The sequence below is a fragment of the Podarcis gaigeae genome (genome assembly GCF_964106915.1).
Source record: "Podarcis gaigeae genome assembly, chromosome: 6".
NCBI lineage: Eukaryota > Metazoa > Chordata > Lepidosauria > Squamata > Lacertidae > Podarcis > Podarcis gaigeae.
Window position 1 is genome coordinate 30,778,376 of NC_139682.1, and position 13,442 is coordinate 30,791,817.

Genomic DNA, 13,442 nt, shown 5'->3' on the forward strand with positions numbered 1-13,442 from the left:
CAACCACCCAACTCCCAACAAACTCCCCCCTTTGCCCCTCCCAGAGCTGGTTTTATAGTCCCTCTGACTCCACCCCCCTGGGTTCTGATTGGGTAACCTGTTTAACTATTTCACCTCCAGCACTCTCATATGTTAACGTCACACTCCCTTGGCAAGGACTTCTACAGCAGCCATCAAGAAGGTCTTCTCTTAAGTTCCACCAAATGTGGTTCTGATGTTAGCCGGACTGACAGAAGGACCTCTCTTCGAGAATCTTAAAACCTGGACAGCATCATATAGAAAAACGTAACCTTTCAGACAGCCTCGTTCCAAGATGTGTAAGGCTTTGTAGGTGACAGCTAACACTTTGAATTGTGCCCAGGAATGGACTGGTAGCCAGTGAGACTGTTGTAAATGGGGGGGGGAGTAGCCCCCATAACTGGCCCCATCAATTTACGCTTCCACCAGCTGCAAACCAGACAATGCACAATCAGGCACAGTTCAAGCCAAATTCCCTACGATGTTTCTCAAATTAAAAGTTGACAAACTTCAAACACATAACTTTTTTAAACATAACCCAAAGCACAGCTGAGTTTCATGTTCAGGGTTTAATGTCCTTTCCCTATCAATGATGCTCACTTCCAGTGCACTGGTCTCAGCAAAGCACTCAGTGGCACCAGGCAAATACCAGATCAGTTTCACATACCTGGTACCAGCGTATACAAATCAAGAGAGCTGTACCAATTTACCAGGTCAAGCGAGTGGTGGTGGACAGGAACAAGACAGCCACAGGGACCACAGAAATCGAATTTCAAGTGTATTATTCCTTACTCGGGGCTGTTTTCATTTAGTTTATTTTTGCTTTGGCCACTCCTTTAATAAGAAATGGTTTGCTTTGGTTTATCTCTCTTTGTCTATTTTAAAATCATGTTTCCGCTGAACCTTCCTGCCCCCGTTTCATGGGAAATTGCTGTTAGCTGGAGGTTGTGCAAAAAAATAATTCTTGCCAACAGCTTTTTCAGGCAGTTGCGACGCAACCCCATGCCTGTGAATGAGCCAGAAGCTCTGGAAATGTACTGGTGCTGTAGCTTCTGCTTCAGTAGCAAGTCCCCAGACATTGATTTTGCAGTCACAATTAACAACGGTTCCATTCATGAATGCTGGAGCTAACTGTGATTAGAAATAATTTAGAGGAGATTATGCCACGATTACCAGCCGCTTAGAGAATTTGCAGCAATTGCTCCATTTGCATGCATGTTTTATACTGTCACTTCAGAAGGAATGCTTCCTTGCTATCTTCTTTTTTAAATGTCTTGTGACAGGACCAATGGACTTGAATCCTTATTGAGAATCTAAGTAGCAAGAATGACCCTTTCGTCACAAGCAAGTTGCTCCTAGCCGTGGCTCTAGTCCACAAATTACGAAGAGCAACATAATATATGGCAGTCACGAGTGTCATTGACAAGAAACCCACCCCCTGATGAATTTAACATTCTAAAACTCTTCTCCTTTTTGCACTCCTCTCCCACTGTTACCCTACCAGGGTGGGCATTTCTCTCATTCTCTCTGACCTTTAAAGCCCTAAACGGCCTCAGTCCAGTATACCTGAAGGAGCGTCTCCACCTCCATCGTTCTGCCCAGACACTGAGGTCCAGCTCACAGGGCCTTCTGGTGGTTCCCTCACAGCGAGAAGCCAAGTTACAGGGAACCAGGCAGAGGGCCTTCTCGGTAGTGGCACCTGCCCTGTGGAACGCCCTCCCACCAGATGTCAAAGAGAAAAATAACTACCAAACTTTTAGAAGACATCTAAGGCAGCCCTGTTTAGGGAAGCTTTTAATGTTTAATAGGTTATTGTATTTTAGTGTATTGTTGGAAGCCGCCCAGAGTGGCTGGGTCTCCAGATGGGCGGGGTATAAATAAATAATAATAATAATAATAATAATAATAATAATAATAATAATAATAATTATTATTATTATTATTATTATTATTATTATTATTATTATTATTATTTTAAAACCCCTTAAAAATTGATCACTAAAGTCAATCTTATGGCACCTGGTAAAAGTAATTTATTTTTTTTCTACACTTTTGAGGTCCTTAACAAGAATTCCACAGGACAAACAGGGACAAGGTAGGCCCAAAGATGCAGCACCTTGGAGAGTTCCAAGAGCCTGCAAACTGAAGCCTTCCATTCTTCCAGGACCAGATCACAACCTCCCAGGCTCTGCCCCTTCCTAAAGCGATGTTTTTGAGTCCTTTGGCCTCAAGCCTAGCACACCTTAATTCCCTCCAGAATGAGTGACATGGAGACACATAATGTCTCTGGTGAGGATGAGGACAGGTCCTTTGGGAGGGTGCAGGCCCAGAGGTTGTTGACTGGAGGTCTTAATTCAGGGGTCTCTAGCTCACGGTATCCAAGTTCAGTTGGTTCTAGCTAAGGAATAGCCATTATGCTGGTGTCTGGATATTTATCTCCTCCAGTGCTGCTGATCTGACCGTCCACTTCTCAGTCCAGCTGTTCCGGGTGGGGTACTTGTGGTCTCTTAGCCAGAAGGTTTATATAGGGTCAGGCTGCCCTAGCTTCAGCCATAAAACTGCACCATCCCAATGCCACACTGAGGTGCATGACTTCACATAAACCGATTTCTCTTTTTAAGCATGATGAAATCCACACAGAATTCTCTATCTAATGTGACATGCTCCTGACCACTAAAGAACAGCAAGTCAAATCTTCAGCCCAGGTGGCAAATGAACGTTGAACACTTTCACAGGTTTCGAGTGAACGCAAAAATAATCACATGCTGGGATAATTAGTCTGCTTTCAGATTAGCCTGGTGCTTGTCCTTTGTTTACCTGCACAAGACCAACCATAACCCCAGGGAAAGCATGGATTGCTGGGGAGTGGAAACTTCACCCCTGGATTCTTAAAGCAAGTGACTCTGTGAAAGCTTTTAGCCAAATCAAAGGGAGAGAGAGCAACAAAGGCAGAAGACATTACCTACGCCTATCTTTAATTAAGGACACTCTCAAGGGAGATCAGCCCTTCTCTCCTGACCAGCTCGTAATTAAAGAAATTAGTTCAGGCAGCAACACAAAGAACCCTAAGACATGCACCCTCGTTTATTACGGTCCTGCACTACAACAGACATAGAAAAACAATCACATGTCATTTTGAGGAAAATGGGCTGTATTCTAGGATACCCATGTCACCTGAAAGCTTAAGGAGGGAAATGGGTTCTATTTCTGACTCATGTCATCGATGAACTAGGACTTGCGATTCCCCCCACCTTCCCCTATTCCCACATTTAGCTCCACTTCCCCCCCAACAAGGATGAATAAAGCTACCAAGAGGTCAAAATTCTTGCCTCATTTATACTTGGGGATTTTTCTATAGAAGACTCCCACCAAAGACAGATTTCATTTAAGCCACCTCCTATTTATTGCAACCATTTACTTACTTTTCTTCTTAAACCAAAATATGTGACATGAGATTGGGACTGCCCAATCTCAAACACCAAGTATTACTGCAGGAGGCAGTCAGAACTTGAGATTTAGGTCCCCATTAAATGTGGTCTGAGAGGAACAGGGGTCGTTTCCAAGTACAGTGGTACCTCGGCTTAAGTACTTAATTCGTTTCGGAGGTCTGTTCTTAACCTGAAACTGTTCTTAACCTGAAGCACCACTTTTAACTAATGGGGCCTCCTGCTGCTGCCGCGCCACTTGAGCAAGATTTCTGTTCTCATCCTGAAGCAAAGTTCTTAACCCGAGGTACTATTTCTGGGTTAGCGAAGTCTGAAACCTGAAGCGTATGTAACTTGAAGTGCATGTAACCCGAGGTACCACAGTAGTGTGAGCCCATTTAGGTTTAGGCTGTGTGTGAATTATCACTTTTAACTACATGTATATCCTTCCCTGCCTCCCAAAGGACTCCAGGATGATTAATACAGATAACAAAACAATTAAAATATCTCAAAACAATTCCAAGACAAATGCAGACACTACGGTATGGGCAAGACAATCACATGGTTTTCCCCCACCTGACCAGCTATGGAATCACATCATAGCACTCCCATACCACTGTGGCTACATTTGACAGGAGCCTTAGATAAATCTAAGTAGGGAACAATCATTTTCACTGCGTTCAACGAAAACAAATTACGCTTCCACACTGGCACAGAAATGGGAGCTCTTGCAGTTTTAAAAACCATACTGAGAAGGCAGACACATGGTTCTGAACAAATTACTATAAATATGATTAATAATGCTATTGCTAGGTACTAATTTTATGAAACCCCGAAGTGAAAACATACTTTTAAATATCCAGTCCCTCTAGCACAGAAACATCAATAAACCAAATAGGCTCTCCATCCCATTTTGCCAAAATCACCAAGCTGCCTTTATTCCACAACAGCATTAAGCAATTTGTTTCCTATCAACATCTGAGCCATTCTCCTATAAGTGGTGGGACTCAATTCTGGGGGGAAAAACCAGGGGCTGCAAAAAAGTGAGTCTATTGACTGCATTTGACATATGCACATTACAGGTTTTAGCTCAAGGGTGTTTCATTCTGTAGTCGTCTGGGATGCACTACGCTTTGTGGTATAGAGAAGTGTAGATGTAATAGCCTGTTCCTAAAAACCACCCACAACATTTAGGCCAAATCAAAGCAGAGAGAAAAATGGCTGCGGGGGAAACAAACAAAGGGTAACATGAACTGAGCAAACACCCACCTGGTCTTCTTGGGTCTGGCTTTGGGGGGAGACTCCGAGTTGCTCTTCTTCTCTTTAGGCTCTTTTGGGACTTTGGGCTCCCGAGGCTTTCTGGGTTTCTTTGCCCCCTCCTGCTTGGGCTCCTTGGCCTTCTTAGGCTCCTTGGGCTTTTTGGGTTCTTTTGGTTCCTTAGGCTCTCTCTTTCTCTTTGGTTTGGCTTCTCTTTCACCCCCTGGTTCCTGCTGCCCCAGCTCTTTTTTCTTCCGTTTCTTCTTCACCCCGGTGCCCCCACCCCTGTCGTCCTGCATCCCATTAAGGGATGTCACCATGTTCTGCACAATCTCATCGGGCACCTCAACAGGCACCACATCCTGCTGGTCCTTCTGGGCCAGGCTCACGCTGGCCAAGTCGGAGATTGTCACCAGGTCATGCAAATCTTCCTGATCTGTGCTGTCAGCAAAAGGGGACTGTGGCTTGCATTCAAAGGTGATGGAGGCATCAGACATTGGGGAATGACTCAGCACATTAAAATTTGGCAGCTGCAAAGAGAACACAGAAAGAAATGTCACCACACATGTATACAGGAGTGTGTATCGCTGCTGAGAGCTTGAGAGCCAACCCTGGCCGCTGTATTTAACAAGGTAATGACAAGTGACCAGCCCTTCTCTCATGATTTTGAAACAGCAGAAAGTTTCCCTCAGTTAATCCACACTGATGCCAGTGTTTCCATCCAGGTCTTAGGCAACCTACCACGTTACTACGATTTTTCTCTGTGCTAGAAATAGTGCATTCCCGTCTTTCATGACACAGCCGTCCAGATATTTGAAGCTGCTGTTGACCTGACAATTCACACCTGCTGTTGGCCTGCTATGCTAGCTGGAGGGTGTAAATGACTGAGCTGCCACAGCAACATACCATCTCTGCTTTGTATAAAAGAGATGTAGCAGGCCCTGTCTCTAAGATAAAATTTTGGTTCTCTGGGAAATTCTAGCTACCATCGCTGGCCTCTAATCACTACATCACAAATAGCCAAGATCCTATACAAAGATGTATGATTATGAAGAAAGAGGAAAGGGTGACTAAGGTCTTGACACAGCTGTTCCCCCAGTTGTTTTAGAACTCCCAGCCTTTCAAAACCACTGAAAATTATTATTCTTATTATTATTATTATTAGTAGTAGTAATATCCCTCCCACAACAGCAATGGCTGTCCTGAAGACATACCTGTCAAGTCCATTATATCAGGACAGGGAACTAATTGTGAACCATTTTTGATATATGGCAGTGCACTTTAAGTGATTAATTTGTATAGAGAAAATTGTAGAGAAGAAGAATAGGTATGTGTACTGCTTTGATTGTCAGAAGCATTTCATATGACAACAAGCTGGGCAGAAATAATGGAAATCCAGTTCCACTAGGTTTTATTGCATTTCCTCTTCTCCCTGCACCATCTCTAAATCTGTTCCAGAGGTTCCCTCAACCCACCAGAGCAAATTTAGGGCGGAGGGTGGGGAAGCTCTTACTACACAGCTAAAAATGCTTGCAGTAGTGAAATTGTTTAGTTGGGTACTACCCATTGTGCAAGTTCTCATAAAAATAAGGTGCAAGAGCAGGTAGCCAAATAGCCCCTTGCAAACAAATGCACAAGTGGCACCTCTGTCCTAGTGTAACTACAACTTAGCCAGCATTTCATTACGGCACAGCACATCCCAAGCAAAATAAACCCTTTCCCACTATCCTGCTAGCCCTAACTTTGCCTCATACTCACTTTTAATCTAGCACAGCGGTCCTCCAAATCTTGCCAACTCCTATCAGCCAAAGGGATGGTGGCAGCTGTAGTCCAATAACACCTGGCGGTACATAAGTTTCCTATGCCTGACCTAGTACAACTTCACTAAACTCACCTTGGCAGGTACCAACATGAGGGAAAATGTGTCTCGAGGCTATGGCTGCAGGAGCAAGATAAAGCTTTGCTATCGCCATCAACAAATAAACAAGTACCAGCGGATAACCATTTACCACAGTGGCCACTACTTGCAACCTTTGCAAAGAAGCACATGCAGCCACACATGAACCTGGTTGTACAAACCTGGCTGAACATCAGATATCCAGAACAGTAAAGATGTTCTAAAAAACACTTCACTGTACAATGCAGTGCTACAACCCAGTTTATCACATGGCTGCATGGGAAAAGTACAGCAGCAATGAAGCTACATTCAAGACAACTCCTGTTTTAAATTGAGTTTTTCTATAAAATTCCTGTGTATTTTCAAATTCAGTGTAACACTTTTCAGCTGCTGCATTATTCCACAGCAAAGACATAACAGTACACCCAAAAACTTAAGAGAGCATTTCACTGCAGTGAGGCAGAGGTGCCAATTTCAGGGAGAAAGAAATGGCTCTCCTGACTCCTGGCATGGATTAGCAGAGTCATCCTCAGCCATGTAATAAAAGAAACAAACAAACAAAAATCTTAGGAAACAGGATTCCTCAGCATCTTGCTATTCTTGAACTAGTAAAAGTCAACAATGATTCCGAACAAAGGGATCTACCCAATGTCACATAAACAGAAGGATTCATCATACAATGTAACACCCAAAACGGCCATTCACAGATCTGCCAAAAATGTAAATTCAGTGGCGCTGTGGGTTAAACCACAGAGCCTAGGGCTTGCCGATCGGAAGGTCAGCAGTTCGAATCCCCACGACAGGGTGAGCTCCCGTTGCTTGGTCCCTGCTCCTGTCAACCTAGCAGTTCAAAAGCATGCAGTGCAAGTAGATAAATAGGTAGTGCTCCGGCGGGAAGGTAAACGGTGTTTCCGTGCACTTAGTCAAGCGGCTTAGTCATGCTAGCCACATGACCCAGAAGCTGTACGCCGGCTCCTTCGGCCAGTAAAGCACGATGAGCGTCGCAACCCCAGAGTAGTCCACGACTGGACCTAACGGTCTGGGGTCCCTTTACTCACATAGTATGAACTCTTGATGAAAGATGAGGTGGCTCTTCTAAAAAGTCAGTATTTTAAAATGCTTCTGCAAATAAAAAGGTTTTATATAAATGGCCTCGGCCCAGTGTACCTGAAGGAGTGTCTCCACCCCCATCGTTCTGCCTGGACACTGAGGTCCAGTTCTGAGGGCCTTCTGGTGGTTCCCTCACTACAAGAAGCGAAGTTACAGGGAACCAGGCAGAGGGCCTTCTCGGTAGTGGTGCCTGCCCTGTGGAATGCCCTCCCACCAGATGTCAAGGAAATAAACAACTACCTGACTTTTAGAATGCATCTGAAGGCAGCCCTGTTTAGGGATGTTTTTAATGTTTTATTGTGTTTTAACTATTCTGTTGGAAACCACCAGAGTGGCTGGGGAGGCCCGGCCAGATGGGCGGGGTATAAGTAATGGTCGTGATGATGATGATGATGATGATGGTGATGATTTTAACCCAGCACTGAAAGGCATATAATTTCACTGCCAGGATAAAGATGTATATGATCTGAAGAGAAACCATTCATATTCTCTCCTCAGAGAATGGGTAAGGGCCATAGTTCAGTGGTAGAGCATCTACTCAGCATGGAGAAGGTCCCAGTGTGAGAGCCAGTGTGGTGTAGTGGTTAAGAGCGGTAGTCTCATAATCTGGGGGACCGGGTTCGCTTCCCCTCTCCTCCACATGCAGCTGCTGGGTGACCTTGGGCCAGTCACACTTCTCTGAAGTCTCTCAGCCCCACTCACCTCACAGAGTGTTTGTTGTGGGGGAGGAAGGGAAAGGAAATTGTTAGCCACTTTGAGACTCCTTAGGGTAGTGATAAAATGGGGTATCAAATCCAAACTCCTCTTCTTCTTCCCCCTAGGTTCAATCCCTGGCATCTCCAGGTAGGGCTAGGAGAGATCACTGCCTGAAACCCCTGGAGAGCTGCTGCCAGCCGGTGTGGACAATACAAAGTGAGAGGCACCTGTGGTCAGACTCAGCTAGCTAGGGATGATGGGAGATGTAGTCCAACAACAGCTGGAGATCCAAGTTTGAGAAAAACAGTCTTAACTTGTAGAGCCAGAGCAGCGTTTCATCTGCATTGCCGATTCGGATATTGCTAAGAATCTCCTTTCCATCATGAAACCCCACAGATTGGCCCTGGGCAAGTCATCCCTCTCTCAGTCTAAGCTACCACACAGAGTTATTGCAGCAATAAAATGAGATGATCCCATGTACATTGCCTCGAGCTACTTGGAAGAAGAGCAGGATACTGATGTGATTTTAAAAATAGTTTGGAAAAGACTAAACCAATGGCATTTAAACACATCTGCAACTGATGTGGCCATCTGCAATAACTGATTGCAAATATGTAAAAGAACATTGGTGTCCTTTTATACAGGGAATTTGGAAATTCAAATCATAAACATGCTGCAATCTAAATAAGAAAATTGTGACTAGAATTGAGCTTCATATAGTGCATTTACTTGCAACAGACGTGCCCTCTCCTCCATTGATGTTTATAGTGTGTAATATGTAAAACAATGGAAACCAAAAAAAATTAATGAACTACTGTAGCCTCAGCAAACCTTATCTGAGTCCTGCAGGAACCTCAGAACTGAATTAGATTTGTTACACCTGTACAACTAGAATGGAAGAACCCTGAAGTACAAAATAATCTGAGCAGTTAATGATCTTAAATTTAGTTTTCAAAATAGCTGTTTGAAATGAGTAGTTATTGAAATGTACTACTCTTTCATAATTGAAAAATCAACCTAGTTAAAAATGTAGCTCTAAAATTAACACTGAAAGAAATGGGATGAAGCAGTCACCTTTTCCTTAAATCGGTATTATAAGTCAGTCTGCGTCTATTTCTACACAACTTCTTAATAAAGAAGTTAACAATTAATATGCATTTGTATAATTCCTAACAAAACTCTATTGCTCTTTTCTGACAGATTTGCTTGTTCTCTTAGGTTTGAAGATTACAGTGGTACCTCAGGTTAAGTACTTAATTCATTCTGGAGGTCTGTACTTAACATGAAACTGTTCTTAACCTGAAGCACCACTTTATCTAATGGGGCCTCCTGCTGCCGCTGCTCGATTTCTGTTCTCATCCTGAAGCAAAGTTCTTAACCTGAAGCACTATTTCTGGGTTAGTGGAGTCTGTAACCTGAAGCGTATGTAACCTGAAGTGTATGTAACCTGAGGTACCACTGTATTTCTTAGCTAGTTTTATATTATTTTTAAAATCTTTCTTAATCACCTGAAGAGGCAGGATGGTTAAGCATACAATTTTAACAGCATAATTCTATGCAGTCTTACCCAGATGGAAGTATTATTGAGTTCAATAGGACTTATTCCTAGCTAAGTGTTTTTAGTATTGTAACCTAAATAAATATGACTGCATTACATCCCTTTCTGGACATTATGAATGTTAAATTGTTGAAAAACACATAAAACCCAAGTTGTTAAAAAAATATTTAATTGCAAATTTGTAGCAGACTTATTTTTTTGGAGAGCAGCATGCTTGGCCCATCCTTCATTTTGAATATTATTATATACGGTACATTTTCCTATAAAAGGGATAGGTGGAATCATTTTGTGGGAACTGGTTGAAAGCCAGACATGTTTTACTTCTATCTACTGTACTATTTTTGATAGGAAAATCAAAACAGGATAAAATTTGTTGCAGCCTTATCCATGCTTTAAATTAACGCAGTCAACATAATTATTTGTTCTGCAGCCACATCATTACCTACTAGCTCAGGCCCCCTATTGGGAAGAATAAATAAATATGTTTTCAGAAAATTATACTTCCTAAAACCAACTGCAGCTTCTAATTCCATTAACACTTAAAGTTCTCTTGACACATGCAAGTTTTCCATGTCCAGTTTTGGCATGTGAAATTCTAATGCAGTTAACCAATAGCAGCATAGACACTTCCTTTTCTTTTTCCTTCTCATGTGTGACTTGACATCTGCTCAAAATACTCCATTTTAGCTGCATGCTTATGCCTCCATAACCTTGCATTTTCAAACTTTCACCAATAAACCATCATAACAAAATATCTCACTTAAAGTTAATTTGCATCTCTGGGATCATCATAGTAGCAATAGCACAGTTGGATTACAGATGAAGGCAGGTCGGTTCTATACCACGAAAACACCTGTAGTTAGATATACAGTGGTACCTCGGGTTAAGTACTTAATTCGTTCCGGAGGTCCATACTTAACGTGAAACTGTTCTTAACCTGAAGCACCACTGTAGCTAATGGGGCTTCCTGATGCCGCTACGCCGCCGGAGCACAATTTCTGTTCTCATCCTGAAGCAAAGTTCTTAACCTGAAGCACTATTTCTGAGTTAGCGGAGTCTGTAACCTGAAGCGTATGTAACCTGAAGCGTATGTAACCCGAGGTACCACTGTACATAGGAACTACCATACCTCTGGAAGATAGGACAGGTCTTACAATCCTTCTGCATTTATTTGGCTCTGTTAAAGCAATGGCTCAGCATCTAATGCTGGTTGGCAGATTTGCAAATAGAATTTGTATCTCTAATAATAAAAGAGAGCAGAGAATAGAAACATCAGCAAAAAAAATCTGTGTGTGTGTGTGTTCATGTTGCACAACTTCCCAAAACCTGTCCTAGATCTGGCACTATGAATCTCAGTGAAAGCCAATGAAAATTCAAGTACACCCAGAGTAGGATGGAGGGGGAAGAGAAAAAAAACTTATCTGCTTCCAATCAGGAGCTGCTGTGAGTAGAGTGAGAGATGCACTTTAAAGGCAAACTGTCAAGGTTAGTAGGCCTCAAAAGTATGACCTACTTTTTTTTAGCTGCTTGCCTGTGTGTATTTGCAGAGACCAGCGTTCTTTAGGCAAGCTCTGAAAAAAATACTTCAATAGAGGCCACTAAAATTTAATTAACCCGCCACCCTTGATGAGCTCTTCAGCTCCACATCTGCAACCTTACAGCACCAATCTATCACCATGAAACACTGTACTAAATTGCTTCACATGTGTCCTTCTCTAACACAAAGATCAAACCGGTACAAGAACTTGAAATAACAGAAATGGTGTGTCCCAGCTCACACCCCAAAGAAAGGGTGCTTAGTCTGCCATTCATTTTTCAAGCTGCATGTGTCCTCATACAGGAGAGGGAAAAGCAGCCGGGCCTTTACTTTATTTTTTCACTGAACAGGTTTCAAAGAAAAAAAGCTATTTTGGCTTAAAAAGCAGACTGCCTCTCCAGCACTGGGAAATACTAGAACAAAGAGAGTGGTAAAACCCTTAATACTGAGGTAGGTTTTTCCCTTATCTGTCTGTGAACATACCCGAACTTTAGATTCTGGCCTGGAAAAAAAGGTGTCCCTATTCTAAAAGTATAAAATACCCTATACAATGCACAGATGCATACTATTTTGAACCTGAAATGCAAAACACTGTGCAAAAGGCAAACCAAGAACAAGGACATGCCTGGAAGCTCGCAATCTAATTTAAACATAAAGGGGAAAGATGGGGAAGGCAAGGAGAAGGTAATGCAGTGAAGGAAAGGAAAACAAGGGTTTCTGTTTTTTAAAAAGCAGGTGGATCTTAAGTCGGGAATAAGGAGGATATCCAACTATCTTGGGCACTGAGTCCCAAAAGAGTTGTGAAGTTAGAAAGGCCAAGGATGAAAGAGATGATTATGAATTTAAAGAGGCGTGTTCTTGATGATCGAAGGGTGTGAGATGGAGAAAGGAAGAAGAGACAGAATGAACAGATTAGAAGGTTATAGTGATGGTGAAAAGAGAAGAGGCAGGGAGGTATTGATGATGGTGGAAAACACAGGGTTAGGAATGCAGGAGAGGGGAGTGAAGAGAGAAAGATATAATCTCCTTCCTGGTCATGCCCAGTCTCATGTGGTCAGCAACCCAAGTCTTCCTCACCTAGATGTTCCAGGCCACGTTCTCCCAAACCTCTTGCCTGTTCCTTGCCAACACACTTCCTCTTTAGGTATTAGTCAGCTCTCAGACCTAACTGTAGGAACAGCCTTATGAAACACACAAGAAAATAAAACCCACAGAACTGGCTAGTTACCAGCCTCAATCCACTGCCACCATGCAGGGCAGGCCCCTGGTAACTCTGGGACATTTCAGGGGAAATCACAGTGGTAGTATAGGTGCCATATCTAATTTCACATATCCCTGCATGTTATAAATTTCCCTAAAAGTCCTGTTAGGTACAGGCTGCAAATGGAAACATTCCAGGCCAGTCAGCCCTGACCTTGCCGAGATACCTCTACTCACCTACATTGTATTCTGTATCATCAGAGCCACAGAACTAAAGAGGTGAGACAACGCAAAGCTTAACCCCACATGGGTTGCCATTTCAGGGAGAAACATTTGTTCAGTTCATTTTTCAGAATTCATTTTTCACCCATCTCCAGAGTGATCCTATCTCTCACAACAATGCTACTTCTCACAACAACACTTAACATTGGCAGCAGTTAAGTGCTCATGCTCTTCACTCATCAATAGGCCCTTCTCAACTGTATCAGACACTGTGAGTATCATTAATCCTTTCTGTATATACAAGAAAAGAGTCAGGTGGGTTTTTAGCCAACCAGAGAGCTCAGGTCTACTGCACAAGCAAAATGTGGATTGCATGAGAGGGGTTTTTTCTGCGGTGTACCCTATATTTCTGCGGTGTACCCTATATGTGGAACTTCACCTGCTTTAAGCGGGTATCTTTCTCCCCAGTTGTATTCCAATATTAGTTCTCTTGAAACAAGCTTTTAATTCAGTTCTTGCTAG

At 42.8% G+C, this 13,442-nt stretch overlaps 2 protein-coding genes across 9 annotated transcripts in view; one reads left to right on the forward strand and one right to left on the reverse strand.

Moving 5' to 3' along the window:
* CHD6 (chromodomain helicase DNA binding protein 6) overlaps positions 1 to 13,442 on the reverse strand; it is a 110,592-nt gene that overhangs the window by 47,712 nt on the left and 49,438 nt on the right. For all 8 annotated transcript variants that reach the window (XM_083746411.1, XM_083746406.1, XM_083746410.1 and 5 more), the window contains one exon: positions 4,713 to 5,230. In XM_083746411.1, coding sequence (XP_083602537.1) covers positions 4,713 to 5,230 — 518 coding nt within the window. The remainder of the gene's footprint in view (positions 1 to 4,712; positions 5,231 to 13,442) is intronic.
* Positions 1 to 13,442, forward strand: part of SLA2 (Src like adaptor 2) — a 247,460-nt gene that overhangs the window by 1,935 nt on the left and 232,083 nt on the right. The gene's annotated exons all lie outside the window — the stretch shown is intronic.